This window comes from Crotalus tigris, unplaced genomic scaffold, assembly GCF_016545835.1.
Source record: "Crotalus tigris isolate CLP2741 ecotype Arizona unplaced genomic scaffold, ASM1654583v1 scf7180000017613.987060, whole genome shotgun sequence".
In the NCBI taxonomy this organism is placed as follows: Eukaryota; Metazoa; Chordata; class Lepidosauria; order Squamata; family Viperidae; genus Crotalus; species Crotalus tigris.
In genome coordinates this window covers 639,903-657,410 of record NW_024096512.1, presented here as the reverse complement: position 1 = coordinate 657,410, position 17,508 = coordinate 639,903, and the positions used below count along the sequence as shown (strand labels likewise).

Here is a 17,508-nt window from a genome sequence, read left to right as displayed (position 1 = left end):
ATTGGCTAGTTTGTCTTTGGTGAACATAATTATTGTGTTCATGCATAGGATGGAATTATTATTTTCCCTTTTTGCCTCTGCTTCTAAAAATCTCTCATAGATTGGGGACAATTTGGAAATGAAACATTAGGATTATTTGAAGATAGAGGTGTTCAACCTTGACAATTTAAGACATGTGGCCTGCAACTTCTAGCCAACCTACCATGGAATTCTGGGAGCTGAAGTCCACAAGTGTTAAAGACACCCCTGATTTAAAGGCTTTTAGAGAGATACTTCGCAATCTGCTAGAGCATTAATGAAGTACTTGTCTTTGAGACACTTACATGGCTCTGTTGCTGAGGTGGCTATTGTTATCCTCTCATTGTCTGGAGTTCTTATTTCTGTTTTTACTTTTTAAAGTGATGTTTATATTTTTTTATATGTGGTTTTATCTGTGTTATGTGCCACCCAGAGCTGCTTTTGGTGAGATGTGCAGCTATATAAATTTGATTGATAAAATAAATGGCCTGCGATTTTTGCAAAGTACCTCTTTCAATGGCTTTGTACAGCCCTATAAAATACAGAAAGGAGAGTGAAAATGGAGTAGAAGTTGGTGGAAATTGCCACTTCTATTTTAAAAGACACAGGGAACAATTCAGAATCCATACTCTTATCTTTTTCATAACCAAGATATAATATATAACAGATTTTAAGTGCATATTTATGTTTCACAACAGAAATGTGTATCTGACAACAAAGTCTTCCAAATCATTTTCACTTATTTTTTTAACTATATATTTTCTCAGAAAACCTATATTTATACAAATTGGAACATTGGTAGATATCCTATTGGAATTAGAATTAGAGTCTTCATTATTCTTAAAATGTGACAGGACATTGTTATAAGAAGTTATTGCTGAATTTTTTTCCTTGTGATGGAATGTGTTAAATCTGATAGCATTGTACCCTGAAGCCTTGATCTGTATGAGCAGCACCATATAAATTGGGATACACCCAATCTATATTACTTTGGCCAGAAAACTGCTCCCTTTTCTTTTGTGCCCATAGCAGTGACTGCTTTTTCTTCCCCCCCCCCCCCCCCCGTTGTTGTTATTCAATCTTGGCTTTAACTCTTTAGATGCTTTTTTTCTACTTTCAAAAGAATCCAGCTTCACAAATCCAAATCAGCTTAGAGACAAAAATGTAGCTGTACTGTATATGGACATATATGTACACATAGAGAAACAGCTACAGAAAATCTAATTGCTACCACAGGACGGATGGTGTTGATCTATTAAAGAGTTGCACAACTTTGCCACAATTAGAGTATAAAAGGCTTTCTTCTAACCACTACAATTACATTGACCACCAGGAGGCAAGTGGTCACTATAACTGAAAATACCACACAGGATATACTCTGGGTAAAAAGAGAAGGGTTGAAAATCATATAAAACCCAAAATATGGGCACATGTAATAATGTAACATCCATCTCCCTCTTGTGTTAGACTCTAAAGGAACTGAATATACCATTCTGATAAATAAAACTACCATAAACCTCTGAAAAATGGTAGGACTTTGGGAAAAGCTGTTTGTGTGTATGTGTGTAAAACAATATAACAGTAATATCCACTTGTTTTGTTTAAGAACCACATTTTAAAAAGTTAGTATATGATGAGTAAAATGTACAGTGATATATATGTGTGTGTGTCCTTAATTAAAATTAATAGCGTTAATATAAATAGTTTTGTCATGAATTTAATAATATTCTCTTTTTCTTATAACAATTTATATCTTTGAGGACCATATTCAAAGTTTTCAAGACTTGCATGTAACCATAGAGTTTATTTATTTGTCATGTCTATATACTGCCCATCTCAAAACATGTGGCTCTGGGTTTGAGTTGAGTCTGAACTCTGGCAATATAGTAACAGAATGTGTTAAGACACAGCATGTATTTGGTGTGTTCCAGTTCCTCTTTTTGTTTTGGTGATTTTGAAAATAATTCAGAAATCTTATGGTTACATTTGGGTCATTTGGATTCTGAGTTTTTCCCCTTCCTTGGACTTATAGGGAAGTCAATATACATTGTGAATAGATTTTTTTAATAAGCATATAGCCCTCATTAGATATATCATTGTAACAAAATTACCAGCACTTATTTGGAATGTTTAGATAAGTTTACTCTCAGAATATATACATTACTTATGACATAGTAAACAACTAATTGTGATGGGACTTCTTAATATAGATTTCATACTTGCAAATATTAGCAACTCTGGTGCATCCCAGAACAAATCTTTCAACCTTTTGCAGGCATAACACTTCTCTACAGCTTGTCTTTCTCGAGACTTCCACAGTTTGTTCTCAGCATCACATTGAGTTCAGTCCTTAAAGCAGTTTCATATTTTTTTTCTGGCTTGTCTACTTTAACCAATAGCAGGAAAGAAACTGTACGTGCGAACTTTGAATCAACACTTATGAATCATTTTCAAAGAATACACATCCAAAACATGTTATGTTTCTTAATCTATAAAATTTATAATTTTGGAGAAAGTTTAATCTATTACTTGTATGCCATTTATAATTTTGGAGAAAGTTTAAAGCAGAAGCAGGCAAGTTGAGGAGCTGGGGGAGGGGGCTCCTTTATCTGCCTCTACTCCAAGAGCACTAAATAGGATGACTGTGATATAATGATGTCACTAAAGAGAGTCTGGCTGATAATTTTCAGCTCTTATTTAGCTTTCATTTGAGTTTTTTTAATGTATGTATGTTTTATGTTATGTTTTAATGTATGTATGTATTATTAAATTTTTATGCATCTCCCCTATAAGGCAGCTCTGGTGGCTTACAGATTATAAAAGATAAATAAAAAATAATTAAAATATTAGAACTATGTAAATTAAAAAATTTAAAACTTTGTGAAAAATCAGGACTAAACATAGATGGCATGGGGATGAGGTTTTACCTCATCAACCACCTCCAGTGATGAGTGCCCCCCTTAGGTCCCTAAGCCAACCAGCAATACCAAGTTTTAATGTCCTTGCAGAAGGTCAAAAAGATGGGAGCAGTTCTCACCTCTAGTGGCAAAATGTTCCACAGGGATAAGGCTACAGAGGAAAAGGCTCTTCTCTTTGATCCCATCCACTGGAACTCCTTAGCAGACAGAAACAGTAGCATCCGTCTTCTATTGACACGAATTGGGCAGGCTAGTCCCACTGGGGTGAGATGGTTCCTCAGATACCCTGGACCATGCCACACAGGGCTTTAAAGCTAACCGACATCTTCAGTTGGACCTGGAAGCAAACTGGTAACCAATGCATCTCACACACGTGTGGTATTATATGTGTCAACCTAGGGGGGCCCAGAACTGTGCATGCTGTTGCATTCTGAACCAGCTGTAACTTCTCAATACTCTTGAAGAGTAGTCCCATGTAGAGCTTGTTGCAGTAATCCAAGCAAGAGATAACTAGGGCATGAGTGACTGAGCGCAGGACTCACAATCCAGGACAGAGCGCAATTAGCACACAACATGAAGTTGTACAAAGGCCCTTCTAGCCATTACTGCCACCTGCTTTTTGAACAGGAGTTGTAAATCCGGAAGAAATTCCAACTTGTTGTTTGTTTGGGGTAGTGCAACCCCATCCAGAATTAATGCTGATAAACAATTGGTTCCTGAGGATCTTTACACCACAGCCACTCCATCTTGCCAGGTTTCAGTTGAGCCCTTGTTGTTCCCCATCCATGCCCCTATAACTTCCAGGCATTGAGAAAGGGAAACCACAGTATCCTTTGAAAGTAATGCTGAAATATAATCTGTAAATACTTAAAGAAAAAAAGTATCCTATTATTTAGTTCCCAGTTGTTGGGGGAGGACTTATTAAGTGTCTTTGGTAAGTATTGCCAAATATGGGATTGCTAGCATGTTGGTGGTGTGTTTTTAGTTGAGTCATCATTGCAAAGCCTCTGCTTTTGTGCCACCTCTGAAAGTATAGCCTTTTAGATGAAATGCAAAACCAAAAGATTGGTTACTTACAGTTTCTAAGCCTATTATACAAGAACGCCTGTGCTGGTTCTAAAGTTTAGGGCGAAAAGTTGGCCTCTAGTAATTATATTCTATCATTCAGTTTCTGGTGGCTGCATCAGACATCATTTCCTGCCCTAAAAATAGTTACTGGCAAAGGATCATTTTAATGTTTCCACCCTAGGGATGGCTACTTTAAGAGAACAAAAAAGCTCCAAAACATGGCAGGATATGTTAGATTCGGCCATATAGTATAATTTGTCAGTTTCTTTCTTTTTAATTTTAAAGCACTTTAATTAATATTTTTACATCTGAATGACATAAAACTAGTAAACAAAATTAATACTAAATACTAAGGTCTTTATTTGTAAAGCTAACATTTTTCAAGGGTTTGTATACTTCTGTTGTTTCTTTTCTAAACACATAAAATGTAGAGGGGGTATCTATGCGTTTGCAAACATGTGTATCATTCTGGCATATTCAGCTTGGAGCGACATTGGCTCTGTAGTCAGAGCCAAAGCAGGTAAGAAGGGACAGATGCACCTTTTTTTTAAGTTCACATATCTGCTACCTTCTCATTTAAAACACAAGGCTGAGGAGGAGCATTGAATCTGCCTTTACTGTAGTCTGTTTTACTTAAGACAATGTCTGGAGCAAGCAAGTTCTAGGAGATTGAGCATGGGACAAAGGAAGAATTCAGCAAAGTCTGTCCTTTCCAAGGACTTTATATATGAATGGAAAGGACACCTTAATAGTGGTCTCCTCAGATATAGTCTGGCCTTCACTGGGCAATCTAATTTTCCCTGTATATAGCACATGGAATAGTTTCTTAGAAAATGTCTTTAAAGTCAGGATATTATATATGAATCTGTCACCAAGTAGATATATATGTACAAAAATGTTACATTGTCTTTGGAAAAAAGTCAGCTGTTTTCAGCTTGTAAACCATGCATAACTGAAATAAATATTCTGATTAGAGTAACACCACTGGAAATGATGTAATGATTTATTTCCCATTTGTACACAATGGAAACAAATGCTGGACTAAAAGGCCTTCGGGTTTTGAGCTTCATTTGTCCCTGGCAGTCTTCTCTTTCCCACAGTAGCTAGTCCCAATGTATACATTTTCTTTTCATGGTATGGCAAGCATATTTTTAAAATTAAAAAAAAAGTTCAACTTTTGTTTTCAGTGTTTTTCATTTATTGCTTAGATTACATTGTAATAAATAAGCCAAATTAGCTGGCAAATGAAAATTATTAATTGCTGCTTTGACCAGTATTAATCCTTAGCTTTGGGAACCAGAGTAGCTTATTTGTAACAGCGACCCCGACAAACAGAACATCAGTCTTATTCCAATGAGGATTTCCACAGGCTGATAAATGGAGAGCAGGAATTTAGCTGAGCTTTGAAGGAAAGAATATTAACACAGAACGGTGGTGGCATAGTTGAAAAAAATGGAAAGTTGATGCAGGAGATTCGTATCAGGCAGTCATGCGGTGTATGCCTCCTAAATCTTAAATTCAGCTTTGTCAGCTCTCCAGATGTCCTCCAGTTTCCTCTCCTGATATTTTATCCTATATGATCTTGCCTTCTCCATCAAAGATTGAGATGGAGATGCTAAGTCACTTAGGGGCTTGTATAACTTCAGAAGTGAGAAATGAAGCTATTTGTTTCTATCTAAGGTCTTGAGCATGTATCTATGAGAAATCATGTGTTAGTCATTGAAAATGCAACTTTCATATCACCGGATACAAATTCATGTTAGGTTGTTTGTGCTTTTATTTGAATGTTACTAATATTAAATAAGTAAACGCTAATAATATCTGATATATTTTATTTGGGGTTTTTTTAAATAAAAGATCTTCAGATGAGCATGAAATAGGTGGTGGAGAAAGTATTAGATAACTGCTTTGATGAAATCGTTTTACTAATATCAGGGAATAATCTGATCAAATAATAAAACCTAGAAGAAATTAATTTTTGCTTGATGATATTGTTCTTATAAAGAAAATATAAAAGGCTGGATCCAACAGAGTGGATAAAGGAAAAAAGACTTTTAGCATAGGCACTTGTGCTACATGATAGATTCATTCCATAGCCTACTTCCGTATATATATATACAGTGTGTATATGTATATGTATGTGTATATATATATATATATATATATATATATATATATATATATATATATATGCACACATACATACACACACACACATACATACATACACATACACACACACACACACAAACAGACACACACACACACACATATATATATATATATATAAAGGTGGCAAAAACTGAACACATTTGAATTTAACTTCACTCAAATAATGAGGTATGTGTAAACTGACATCTGAATGGAGAAGCCTTACTCATCCTGAAGAAAATATTTGGATCCACTCTTAAAATATTGGATCAATACATCAATACATCTTTGTTTTATTTTAATTTTTAGAATGATCATATTACTATAAGTCTTTGCCCACAGTGCCCACCTACAGAAAGTTCAATTGAAGAGTTGTTATAAAGCAAAAGGATTTTCTTCTTCAAATGAGAACAAATACATTTTTAAAAATGACACTGAGGAGGTAATCTGGACGTGTGTAAACAAGTTTAAAATCCATTTGCATATGTGCGCTATTGTGGGAAGGAAATTTGTATAAGAAACAGCATGTGTCATTCTTAAACACTTAACTCAGTGAAGAACTGAAAACTGTGACACCATTACAAGAACAAAAAGCAGACTGCTGAAATCCACAGAGATTAGCAGCCTTAGTACACAGAAACACGATTGAGAAAAGCCATGTATGGCCATGTTGTAGCAGGAGTTGCTGTGATTGGCTGCTATCACTTGGTCTTTGCCAGAGTAGACAACAGGTGCAGAGTTGCTGACAGGTGTGAATATCTAGAATACATAAGATTGCGGATGCCTAGTGATGTAGCCTTATGTCAGATTGTGAATTGCTGAGCTCTCATGGAACAAGAATTCAACTTGCATGTTTTTCAGATCAGTTGAAGTGTACTCATTCACTCCTTCCTCTCCTCTGTTCCTGGGCTGTTGGTGAATGCTTAGATGACTAAACTTAACTCTTGCTAGCCTCAGGACACTGAAGCCTGAGTAAATTTATAGAAGAATTATATATGTACCATTCTTGCCATTTGGATTTTACTTAATTAAGTGGTATAGAAACTGGATTGTCTGAAATACATCTTTTCCATTCCGGCAAACTCCACCCTACAATCTATCATGGTTCCTTAGTCCATACTTAGACAATTTCATGTTTTACTTGGTATATGCTTCTCACATTCCATGTTCCAGTTGCATGTGTCCTTGTGAAATTAGAAACTCCTTTTACATCTGGTGTTCTAAGGAGTACAAGTGCCTTTAGTCACATCAGTGACCAGACTTCCTTGTAGTTTTTTTCTGGCCCTGTTATTATATCAAGATCTACTTTTAAAAGTTCAATAGTCTTCCCCAATAAGTGGGTGAGTACCTTTTATCCTGTAGGTGTCAAACTCATATAAATGTTATTGTCATGCCCAACAATTGTTTCTATCATACATTCATTTTCTGCCATTGCCATTTCATAGGCTTTATTTGGGGGTCCTTTGGGAATTACCCTTAGCATCACCTGTTCTTTTTCCATCTTCTCAGCATCTTGTTCCCACTCAATAAATCTCAGCATCCTTAAAGTTATTCAATTTTCTCAACCTATCAATAGATTTTCAACTATGGATTTTAAAAATGAAAAGTTATATGCATATATTATGTTTTAATCATTACATCACAAATTCCCTAATTTTTAAAATGAGAATGAGTAAGAGCTGACATTTAGAAATGCCACCAAGCATTTTTATTGAACTTTGTGCACTGCCAAATAAGAGTGGCAATGTTACACTCACAATAAGGTTGGATTGGGAATATACTGCACAAATTCCTGTCTCCTTGTGTTACTCAAGACATAAATCTTCCTAATGGGAGCAAGGAGCATAAGACCTGGCTGGCCTTCAATGACAGAGAAAGATATCTGAGATGCACTGCAAAAAAAAAAAAAAGCATTTGTTCCTCTTTATATTTCAAATCTCTGACTTATTTGTGGAGACTGTTGGCACCCTAGAAAGCTGAATGGAACACGTCCTTTGATTGGTATTTTCTCTATAATATTAAAAAAAAAGTTGACTTTTTTAAAAAAAATTAAATACTACAAGATGCTAAAAATGTATTAATTTCCAAATGTCAAATCCAAAATTCAGAACTTGATGTACAACAAGACTTGTCTCAAAATCCTGATAAAACCTCTAGTAAGATGATAGCAAGGAAAAATTGTAATTTTAACCTGATTCTTTGCTCCAAAGTGATTTATAAATAGTTATTTCATTTTCTCTTCTGGTTTTTGTAAGTTTGTGTGTCGAGGGAAAAATCTTGATCAAAGCATTTTATTAATCTTGAAGATCATGCTACTATAGATAACTGATTATAAGTATTACTTTATAGAAACTGATAAAAATGTTTTTAAAAAACACGATTTTTCAGGTTGTGATATTACATGTAAGAGTCACAGTATCTTGACAACTGCATGACCATTATCACTTTAACTGCTTACTTTAGTGCTGTTTACAGATCAGTATCAGCACAGATTGATCTGAAGATTAATATAAGAACAATCACGGGCTTGATACTGTACTGTCAATCCATTCACTGTGAACTACTAGCAGTTCTTTTTTTGATTGAATTCATTACCCTGTGTGTGTTTAAAAGGTGAACTCTGAAATATTTAAGCTATTGATGTTTCCATTCCAGAGAAAAGCCGTGATGGTAATACAGATATTTTATTAGAAGTCATGCTCTCTTCATTTACTAATTCTAGTTTCAGAAGAGCTCTCTTTGGTAACAAAAGCTGCCATTTACTGACCTAAACATCTCAATTTACTGTCTCTCCCTAATGTACAATGTGACAGCTTTCAACCAGTCTATACTGTGGTAAAGGCCCTAAATCGCTCTTGCAGCCTCTGTCAAGGCTTCAACTTTCCAAATTATGTATTTCAGACATTGAGAAAGAAAGGACTTAATGGCTGTGACAGTCCAGATCCCGATGCAGATGATTCAGTAGGTCACAGCCCTGAGTCTGAGGACAAGTACAGGAAAATAAATGAAGATATTGATCTAATGATCAGCAGACAAAGATTATGTGTAAGTACTCTGAATTCCCTTTCATTTTTTTTACTTTCTGATATTTCTCTGAACCTGGCAGGCATTGAACAAGAAAGAAAACAAAGGCTGTGAAAGCCCTGATCCAGATTCCTCTTATGCCCTCACTCCACGCACTGAAGAAAAATATAAAAAAATTAATGAAGAGTTTGATAATATGATCAAGAGCCATAAAATTCCTGTAAGTACCAAAGGTTAGATGGCTGTCTGCTGATAACCACTGCAGTAACACACCCAGTAACCCTTTCAGTTCTGGTTTCTTCCAAAAAGGCATATTTGGTGAGGGACATATTTTGACAGCACCCATTAAAACCAAAATGGAGAAAGGAAATAGGACCCAATTATCTTTTTTTTTCTTTTTTTTTTCCACTCTTGAAGTATGGAAAGTTCCTTCATGACATGTGTGTGACAAAACCTAAAGAAGGAAGTTTTTGAAAATGGACGTTATGTATAGTAAATTTACAGAATTCTGGTTTACCACACCAAGCTACCCCAAGTGTATTTAGAGAACATCGGTAAAACATGCTGGAGAGAAACTGATATTCTCACAGTTTTTTGTGGGTCTGAAGGAAGAAAAAGCAACAGTATAAAATGAAGAATCTCTTAATGTACTATATTCAAGATAGTGAGTCCTGCTATTATTGGAATTCACTGTGTTCTTAATTCAGTTACCACACTGAAGGGTTATGTAGCTACTTGCTAGTTGCAGAAAAAGAGTCTGCATGAAAATCTAATGATAGCATTAAGTCATTTATGTGTGTTGAGGATAACTTTATAGCTTTATCAGACAATTTGCTTTGATTCCATCAGCATTTCTCTTAATGCTTTAACGAGCGCTAAATTTTGTTTTAACCACAGCCAAATTTCTAACAGTCATATGCCTTGCCAGATACTTAAGAGAAATAACTCTGCATGTAGCTATTTTGTTTGCATAGACATAAAGTGGGGGGGAGAATTGTATGAATATGACATGTACAGCCCTATTATGGTTAGTATTATTACATGTATTCAAATGGACATTTGTTTTCATCCATTCTAGACTAAAAGAATAGACTTTGGCACTTAAAAAAAATATCAGAAATATTGCTCACACTTATGCATTCAAATTTTGTATACCCCTACATGTGAATCCTTTAGAAACTGGCAGCCTGTTTGTTACATTCTTATAGAAAATTTAATATTGTATGTTCGTTAACATCTCCTGCTGATAAAGTGACAGTAGTTTTAAGAATAAAATCAGGATAAATTCACTTGTAATACTGCATCCAGTTTTGGTCACCACGATGTAAAAAAGATGTTTAGACTCTAGAAAGAGTACAGAGAAGAGCAACAAAGATGATTAGGGGACTGGAGGCTAAAACATACAAAGAACGGTTGTTGGAATTGGGTATGTCTAGTCTAATAAAGAGAAGGATAAGGAATGACATGATAGCAGTGTTCCAATATCTCAGGAATTGCCATAAAGAAGAGGGAGTCAAGCTATTCTCCAAAGCACCTGAAGGCAAGACAAGAAGCAACGGATGGAAACTAATCAAGGAGAGAAGCAATCTAGAACTAAGGAGAAATTTCCTCACAATTAGAACAATTAATCAGTGGAACAACCTGCCTCCAGAAGTTGTGAATGTTCCAACACTGGAAGTTTTTAAGAAGAGACTGAACAACCATTTGTCTGAAATGGTGTAGGATTTCCTGCCTGAGCAGGGGGTTGGATTAGAAGACCTCTAATGCCCCTTCCAACTCTTATTGTTGTTGTTGTTGTTGTTGTTGTTATTCCTGTGAAGTCCTATAAACCTAAGTTTCTTTCATGTTAAGGTAAAACCTAGTAATGGGAACCAAGCAGTGAACACACCAACCTTAATTATCATTTACCATGGCTGTCATTTATCTAGATGTATAAATTGATCTTTATATTTGCAAATATTTAGTTTACGACAAAAAAAATTTAAGAGCATCTATCAAGTGAATATAAAAAGCAAAGAAAAATAAACAGTAGTCAATCTTTAAAAAGAGAGTCCAGACCAGGAAACCAAAACAAAGAATACTAATATTATCTTTATTGTAAGGTCACAGTAACAGAATCTTGCAAGTCTGAAAGCTTTACCCCTGCCCTGCCTTTATGTTCCAGAAAACTAGAGAAGGTCAATTCTGAGAAGCTTGCTTCATCCCCAGATCCACTTTGCCCTCAGATTTTTCACATCAGACCATTGTCTAAGGTTGTGGGTCTTCCTTGTCCCTCTCAAGGTTATTCTCACAGCCCATTACATCTGTACGGAAAAGTTATAAAGAAAGAGAAAAATGAAACCCAAAATAGTAAAAAAAAAAAAAAAACTATACAGGATACATATTTAACATTTAATGCATAAAAGCATAAAATTTCTACATATGCAATTCAATTAATGTTAGATGTATTTCATATTTTATTATAATTACCCAAAATGAATCTATATTGACAATTCATTCCTATCTTAGTAATAATATCAGCCCAGAAGACCTTAGAGAAACAGAGATCTTATCTTTCCAAAAACTGTAGAATACTGCATATTTTTTAACTTTCTTTGTACAAATGTCAGTTTCCATGCAATAGGAATATAGTATTTTTAAAAAATGAAAATGTGGCAACACTAAATATTGTCTCCTTGTTACTACATGCAATGATTTCTTCCCAAAACAGAACAATTATAAAATACTGTACAAACATAGGTTTACAAAAAGCATTAATCTGACTGAATCTTTTTTTAACAACATGACAGTTAATCCAGCCTTTTTTATATAAACACAATGGAGTTCAGTAAGTCTAAAGAATTGTTGTTGATATTGTTGTTATTAAATAAAATGCAACCTAAGATCTATTGAAATTTCTGGGATTGATGTTAACACCTCTTTCCATTGTCTAGGTAAAGTAATCTCTCATTCTTTATTCCATTCAACTATTACAAATTGCATATCAAAATGATTCACACTAACAGAATTTATATAAAAAGTAATTGTAGAGGGTTTTTTGTGTCATTGGATTTAATAATCACTCAGTTATTTTCAAGATTTAAAATACTGCACACCCTAATTGAGATGTCAATAAATGTAATTATAAATGCTGCTCTGGGATGTTTTAGGGATATAGTATTCATACTTTAAAGTAAAACAACCAATGACTTTAAAAGTCGTCATTTTTACTGAAGTGATCTAAAATCTAAATTCCCAGGTTCCATACATGTTTTACGTACACAATTTTAGAGTAATCTTATTAAAGATTACATTTACAACAGAAAAACTAATACAAATTAGAAAAAAGAAGAAAAAATTGGTGTAGAAAATACAAAATAGAAATAAAAAAGAAATTTAAAAAAGAATATAGTAAAGAAAAATGATATACATAAAGAATTGACTTTCCCCTTCATCACAACTTTATAAAAAAAATATTTATCAAAATATATAAATTTTAATTAGTTCTGAGATCTAGATTACTCCAAAGCATCAACTTAGCATAAAAAAAAGATCAAAGTACTATTTCCTAAAAACAATGTATCATAATCTTCAAGTTCATGTAACAGTAAGAGGAGCTGTACTAAACCTCTTACATTTTGATCTTAAGGAAGTCCTAATGTGTGAATATATGGTGGTAGATTTTGTTGCACTCCTGAATTCAAAGGCTTTCCATCTACATCTCCAAAAATGGAAGCACTCCATATACCAAGCAGGTGTGCAGTTGGGAGATCTCCTAGATTCACAACACCTGTTAAAAGAGCATCATGGCAACTGTGATTAAGTAGATATTTACAGTTTTCCTTGTCATGCCTTAATCACTTTCCAGCTAAATTATGTGTAGTTGTCAACTTACGACCACAATTGAGCCCAAACTGCTAAGCAAGGGAGTTGTTAAGTGAGTTTTGCCCCATTTTACGGCCTTTTTGCCCCAGTTGTTAACTGAATCACTGCAGTTGTTAAATGACTCTTGTCATTAAGTGAATCTGGCTCCCCCCATTGATTTTGTTTGTTGGAAGCTGGCTGAAAAGGTTACAAATGGTGATCACATGATCCCAAGACAGTACAACTGTCATAAATACATGGCAGTCGCTAAGCACCCAAATTGTGATCACGTGACCATGAGGATGCTGCAATGGTTGTGTCAAAGCCAATCGCATATCACTTTTTTCAGTGCCGTTGTAAATTCGAAAAGTCACTAAACAAATGGTTGCAAGTTGGGGACTACCTGTACCATAATGTGTTGTACATGGGGTTGCTCTTGAAGAGTATTTGGAAGCTGCAATGTTTCAGAATATAGCCGCACAAGCATTTTTGGACACTTCGTGATATAACCATGTGAAATCTGTGCTCTGAAATCTTCATAGGCCTCCTACAGGTGTAATTTGGGGTGTTGACTGTCACCTATAAAGCCCTCCATGGCAGAGAGCCATGGTAATTTCAGGATTGCCTTTATCTGATTGCTTCTGCTCACTCCACCAGAACCAGGATTGACGCATTCATGGTCCTTTCTGTTAGGAAACGTCATCATGTAGTACCTAAAAATTGTGCCTTTTCTGTTGCAGCATCTATGGAACAGCATTCTCTTGGAGATCAGGGGGCATAAGGCATTAAAATCCTGAAATGGTTTCCCAGGCATTTGGGCCTGGAAGTTAAATCATGCCTGATCTACAGTTTGAAAATGGAATGATTTTAGACTTTGGGCATATGTTGTATTATCACTATTATTTCAGATTAGTACTAGTAAATATTTGGAGTGCTAATCAACTGTTCCACAGCTAAAGGAACAGCAGAAGCACTGGAGATGGCAGCAAAACTTGGGAGATGCTTGGCAACATGTCTTTTGGGATGGTGGCAGTGGTACTGTCAATATACTTATTTTAAAAAAAAATGGTAGGCTGCATAAGGTTGTTTGACTGGCTAAATGAGGTCCTCAAACCATATGGTGTGCAGACCTGATATAGACATTACCACTTTGACCATTTATCCTATTACTATGCTCTTTCTATCTATTTAACATCCGTGTAAAAGATGTGTGGATTTTTTTTCACATTTGTTCTGAATAAGTCTGATAATCCATAGCAGGTATCAATTACAGTTGCGGCATTTTAATTTTGGTTAGTCTTAAAAAGGATGAGCTAGTCAAACACACCATTCGGTAGAAGTGCTCAATAATCTGAGCAAGCCCTAAGGCACGTGGCTTTACAAAATAAAAAGTGGGTCATATTTACAATTGCTTTAAATAATAAAGTTAATAGAGATTAAGGCAATAAGAAAGATACTTTTCTATTACCAAAGTAACTTTTTATGTAGATGTAGCCATGGGTATATTTTTTTCTAAATTCTAACAAAACTCTTATTATCTGCAATGATCAGACAAAATTAGTTCATTCTTCTGAAAGTCAGTAAGCTATTTTGCAGAATGTTACTATTTACAAAATTAAAAATGCTCTCAAAACAGTATGTCTATGGAGATTCTCAATCATCCAGGTAATGGTTGTCCCAAAGGTGCTTTTTTTTCAAAAGGCAACTGGACTTTCTGGGGTTATTTTTCCTTTGAAATATTTTGCTTCTTATGCAAGAAGCTTTTTCAGTTCTTTCATTCAGAACTGAAGAAGTTTCTTGGATGAGAAGTGAAATGTTTTCAAAGAAAAAAAAAAGAAAGAACAGTTGCCTTTTGAAAAAAAGCACCTTTGGGTCTCAAAACAGTAACAACAAAATATACCTGACATAGGTAAAGCTGCATATATGTGCAAGATTTGTTTTCCTGATGGGAGACATTTGCTACCGGTATTAAGAATTATTGCCAATTTTTTTATTAGATTGTTTAAAAAGCATTCATAAGGCGGTATATTTTTCAGGTGTGTTAAAAAGAACACTTAACAAAACTGATCTGGTCTGTGTAATAACAGTCATACTTCTGCAAACTTTTGGAGAATTTAATATTTTACTCAAAAGGCCAGAAAAGCTTCAAATGGGACCAATGTTAAGAGTACTATTTTCTGAAATGCTTAACATGTGTATGCAATTTTTAATTAAATGCATGCACACTCATATTTCCTTTCCCACTCATGTTCTTCTCACTTGCCTAATTCCATATGTTGAAAAGAGAGCTTTGAAGTTTCCAGTGTGATTTTATTTTGGCTAAGTTTCAACCTGACATTGTTGCTCTATGAGGATTTACTGACTAAATGGCCTTGTGAAGTCTCCTATCCTTCTTTCTTCTTCAGTGGAAATCTTACTGTTTTAGACTTGCTTCTTTTCAAATCCTTTCACTTAGGCTTGTGATGGGAAACTCAGACTTCTACTCAAATGGAATTGCAATAAGGAACCAGATGTAACAAAAGATGGAAAGAAAAACACATGGAGCTTCTCTTGTAATAATATTGGAAGAACTGTAGGAGATAAGGCTAGCCTAGCAGCCTGTTTCCTGTAGTAGCCAGCCAGGAAGCCTGTTCGCAGCTGTTAACTTCTTATACCTAGCATTTGTAGTAATAAGTACTTATTACTATAGAAGTTCTGCTACTATGTTGCTGTCCAGTGTCAATTTTTAAACCTATCTATATTAATGTCCAGTATTACATCATGCAGAAACACATTCTGTCAATGTTTTAAACAACTTTTAAAGAAGCATTTCCTTTCACCTTTCTTGAATTGGCTGTTAAATATTGATAATAGTGAAATGATAAGAAACAGGTCTTGCGAAACTTTTTTATACATATAGAATGCATTCTAGCAGTCTCAATCTTAACAATGCTTCAAACCAGAAATAGTCTAATTATCAATATCAAAAAAAAAAAAGATTTCTTCTTCCCATATTTGGGCCGGCAGGGTGCATCAAAAAAACACTCAAAAACAATATTTTTCATGCAATGAGGGGAGGGGGAGAGAGAGAAAAAAAATCTCCATCCATTTTTACTCCATAGTATTTGTTAAATATTGATCAGTACTGAATAATGAAAAAAACACTGGCTAATGGATTATGTTGGTGGTAGCACATGTGATGATCCTATTCTCTGAAACTTCTCTCTCTTGTTCTGAAGGCCCTGGTAAATTATCATAGCAAATAACTACCTTCTTTTTCCTTCTTAAAATAGTAGCTGAAAATTTGTTCAAGGGCTACACACAAAGTAGTTATGTGCAAAAACAGTTTGTTTGTGACCATGTGCACGTATGCTTTCTCTGTATTAAAGACCATGGAGTGGCTATAGTAAGAAAAGATAAAAATGCTGCATTCAGTATGCCAATACAAAGCTCTGTATGGGGATGTTTTGTGTTTATAAATGCACATGTTCCATTGTTTACAATTGGCAGGGTGACATAAAAGAGAGGAAAATAGTTTTAAAATCTAAAGATAAAGATGTAAGAGTTAAGTCCAATCAAGGAAACTACATTTGATATAATAGTTGTCCTATCTGCCTGTTAGAAATGTAGACCTGAAACAATTGTGAGACCGCTAAACTAATATAAAGAATCTGTGCTACATTTAGACTAAACACTTCACTGAGTAAGAAGGGTTTTCAATGTCTTCTCACCAAAAACAGTTTATAGTTTTATTTTATTATTCATAGTAGAGATGTATAACTTTTCAAGCTACTATAAAGCTACTATGAAGTTTGTATGATGTGGTACAAGCCATACCCAAATGTAGGCCAAGGGAAAACTTACATTTTGTTGAATTTTAATTTATATTTACATTAATTCTGATTAACCTGACGACACACCATGCATTTTCCTCTTGTGTTACATTTCATATTGCAATTAAAAAGAATATATTGGAGGAACATTGGAGCACACCCAAAACTTTCATAGGCCCTTTTGTCTGTGGAAACCCAAATAGGACATTGCTGACGTCCACAAATTATAGAATTTGTAAAACTTACATTCTTTGTTTAATAACTCCAAAGAAATTGGTGTTTCATTAATTCATGAGTAAGCAACAAAGCACTCTTGTGCACCAATGAGCTGAGAGCCATCTCTCTTGATTCCTGCTGGGCTCCCAGTCTCATAACTAGGAAGCCTGCAATTAACCCATGTTTACACTATTTTTAGTGCTAATATAATTTCTTCTGGACCCCACGTAGAACTGCCCAGGTCTTCTTTAATGAATAAAAATAATGGGTGGCTGCCACCCAGTGCTTTTCTGGAAATATATCTATTTATATATAAAGAGACAAACATAAGTTGATTGGTTAGCAGAGCAGCTGTAGGAGAAGTACTGCCAGAACCAGAGGGAGGGGTAAAAAGAGGGATCAGTTTAGAGTTGTTACACAGACACAAAGGAACTAAGTCCCCCCCCCCCTGATTGTGT

At 34.9% G+C, this 17,508-nt stretch overlaps 1 protein-coding gene across 8 annotated transcripts in view; it reads left to right on the top strand.

Moving 5' to 3' along the window:
• The window catches only part of MEF2C (myocyte enhancer factor 2C), a 188,627-nt gene that overhangs the window by 121,788 nt on the left and 49,331 nt on the right, over positions 1 to 17,508 (top strand). For 5 of the 8 annotated variants that reach the window (XM_039326065.1, XM_039326021.1, XM_039326028.1 and 2 more), the window contains one exon: positions 9,057 to 9,200. In XM_039326065.1, the coding sequence (XP_039181999.1) occupies positions 9,057 to 9,200 (144 nt within the window). Of the gene's footprint in view, positions 1 to 9,056; positions 9,201 to 9,261; positions 9,400 to 17,508 lie in introns of all 8 variants that reach the window. The other 3 variants (XM_039326076.1, XM_039326056.1, XM_039326082.1) reach the window with 2 other exon arrangements.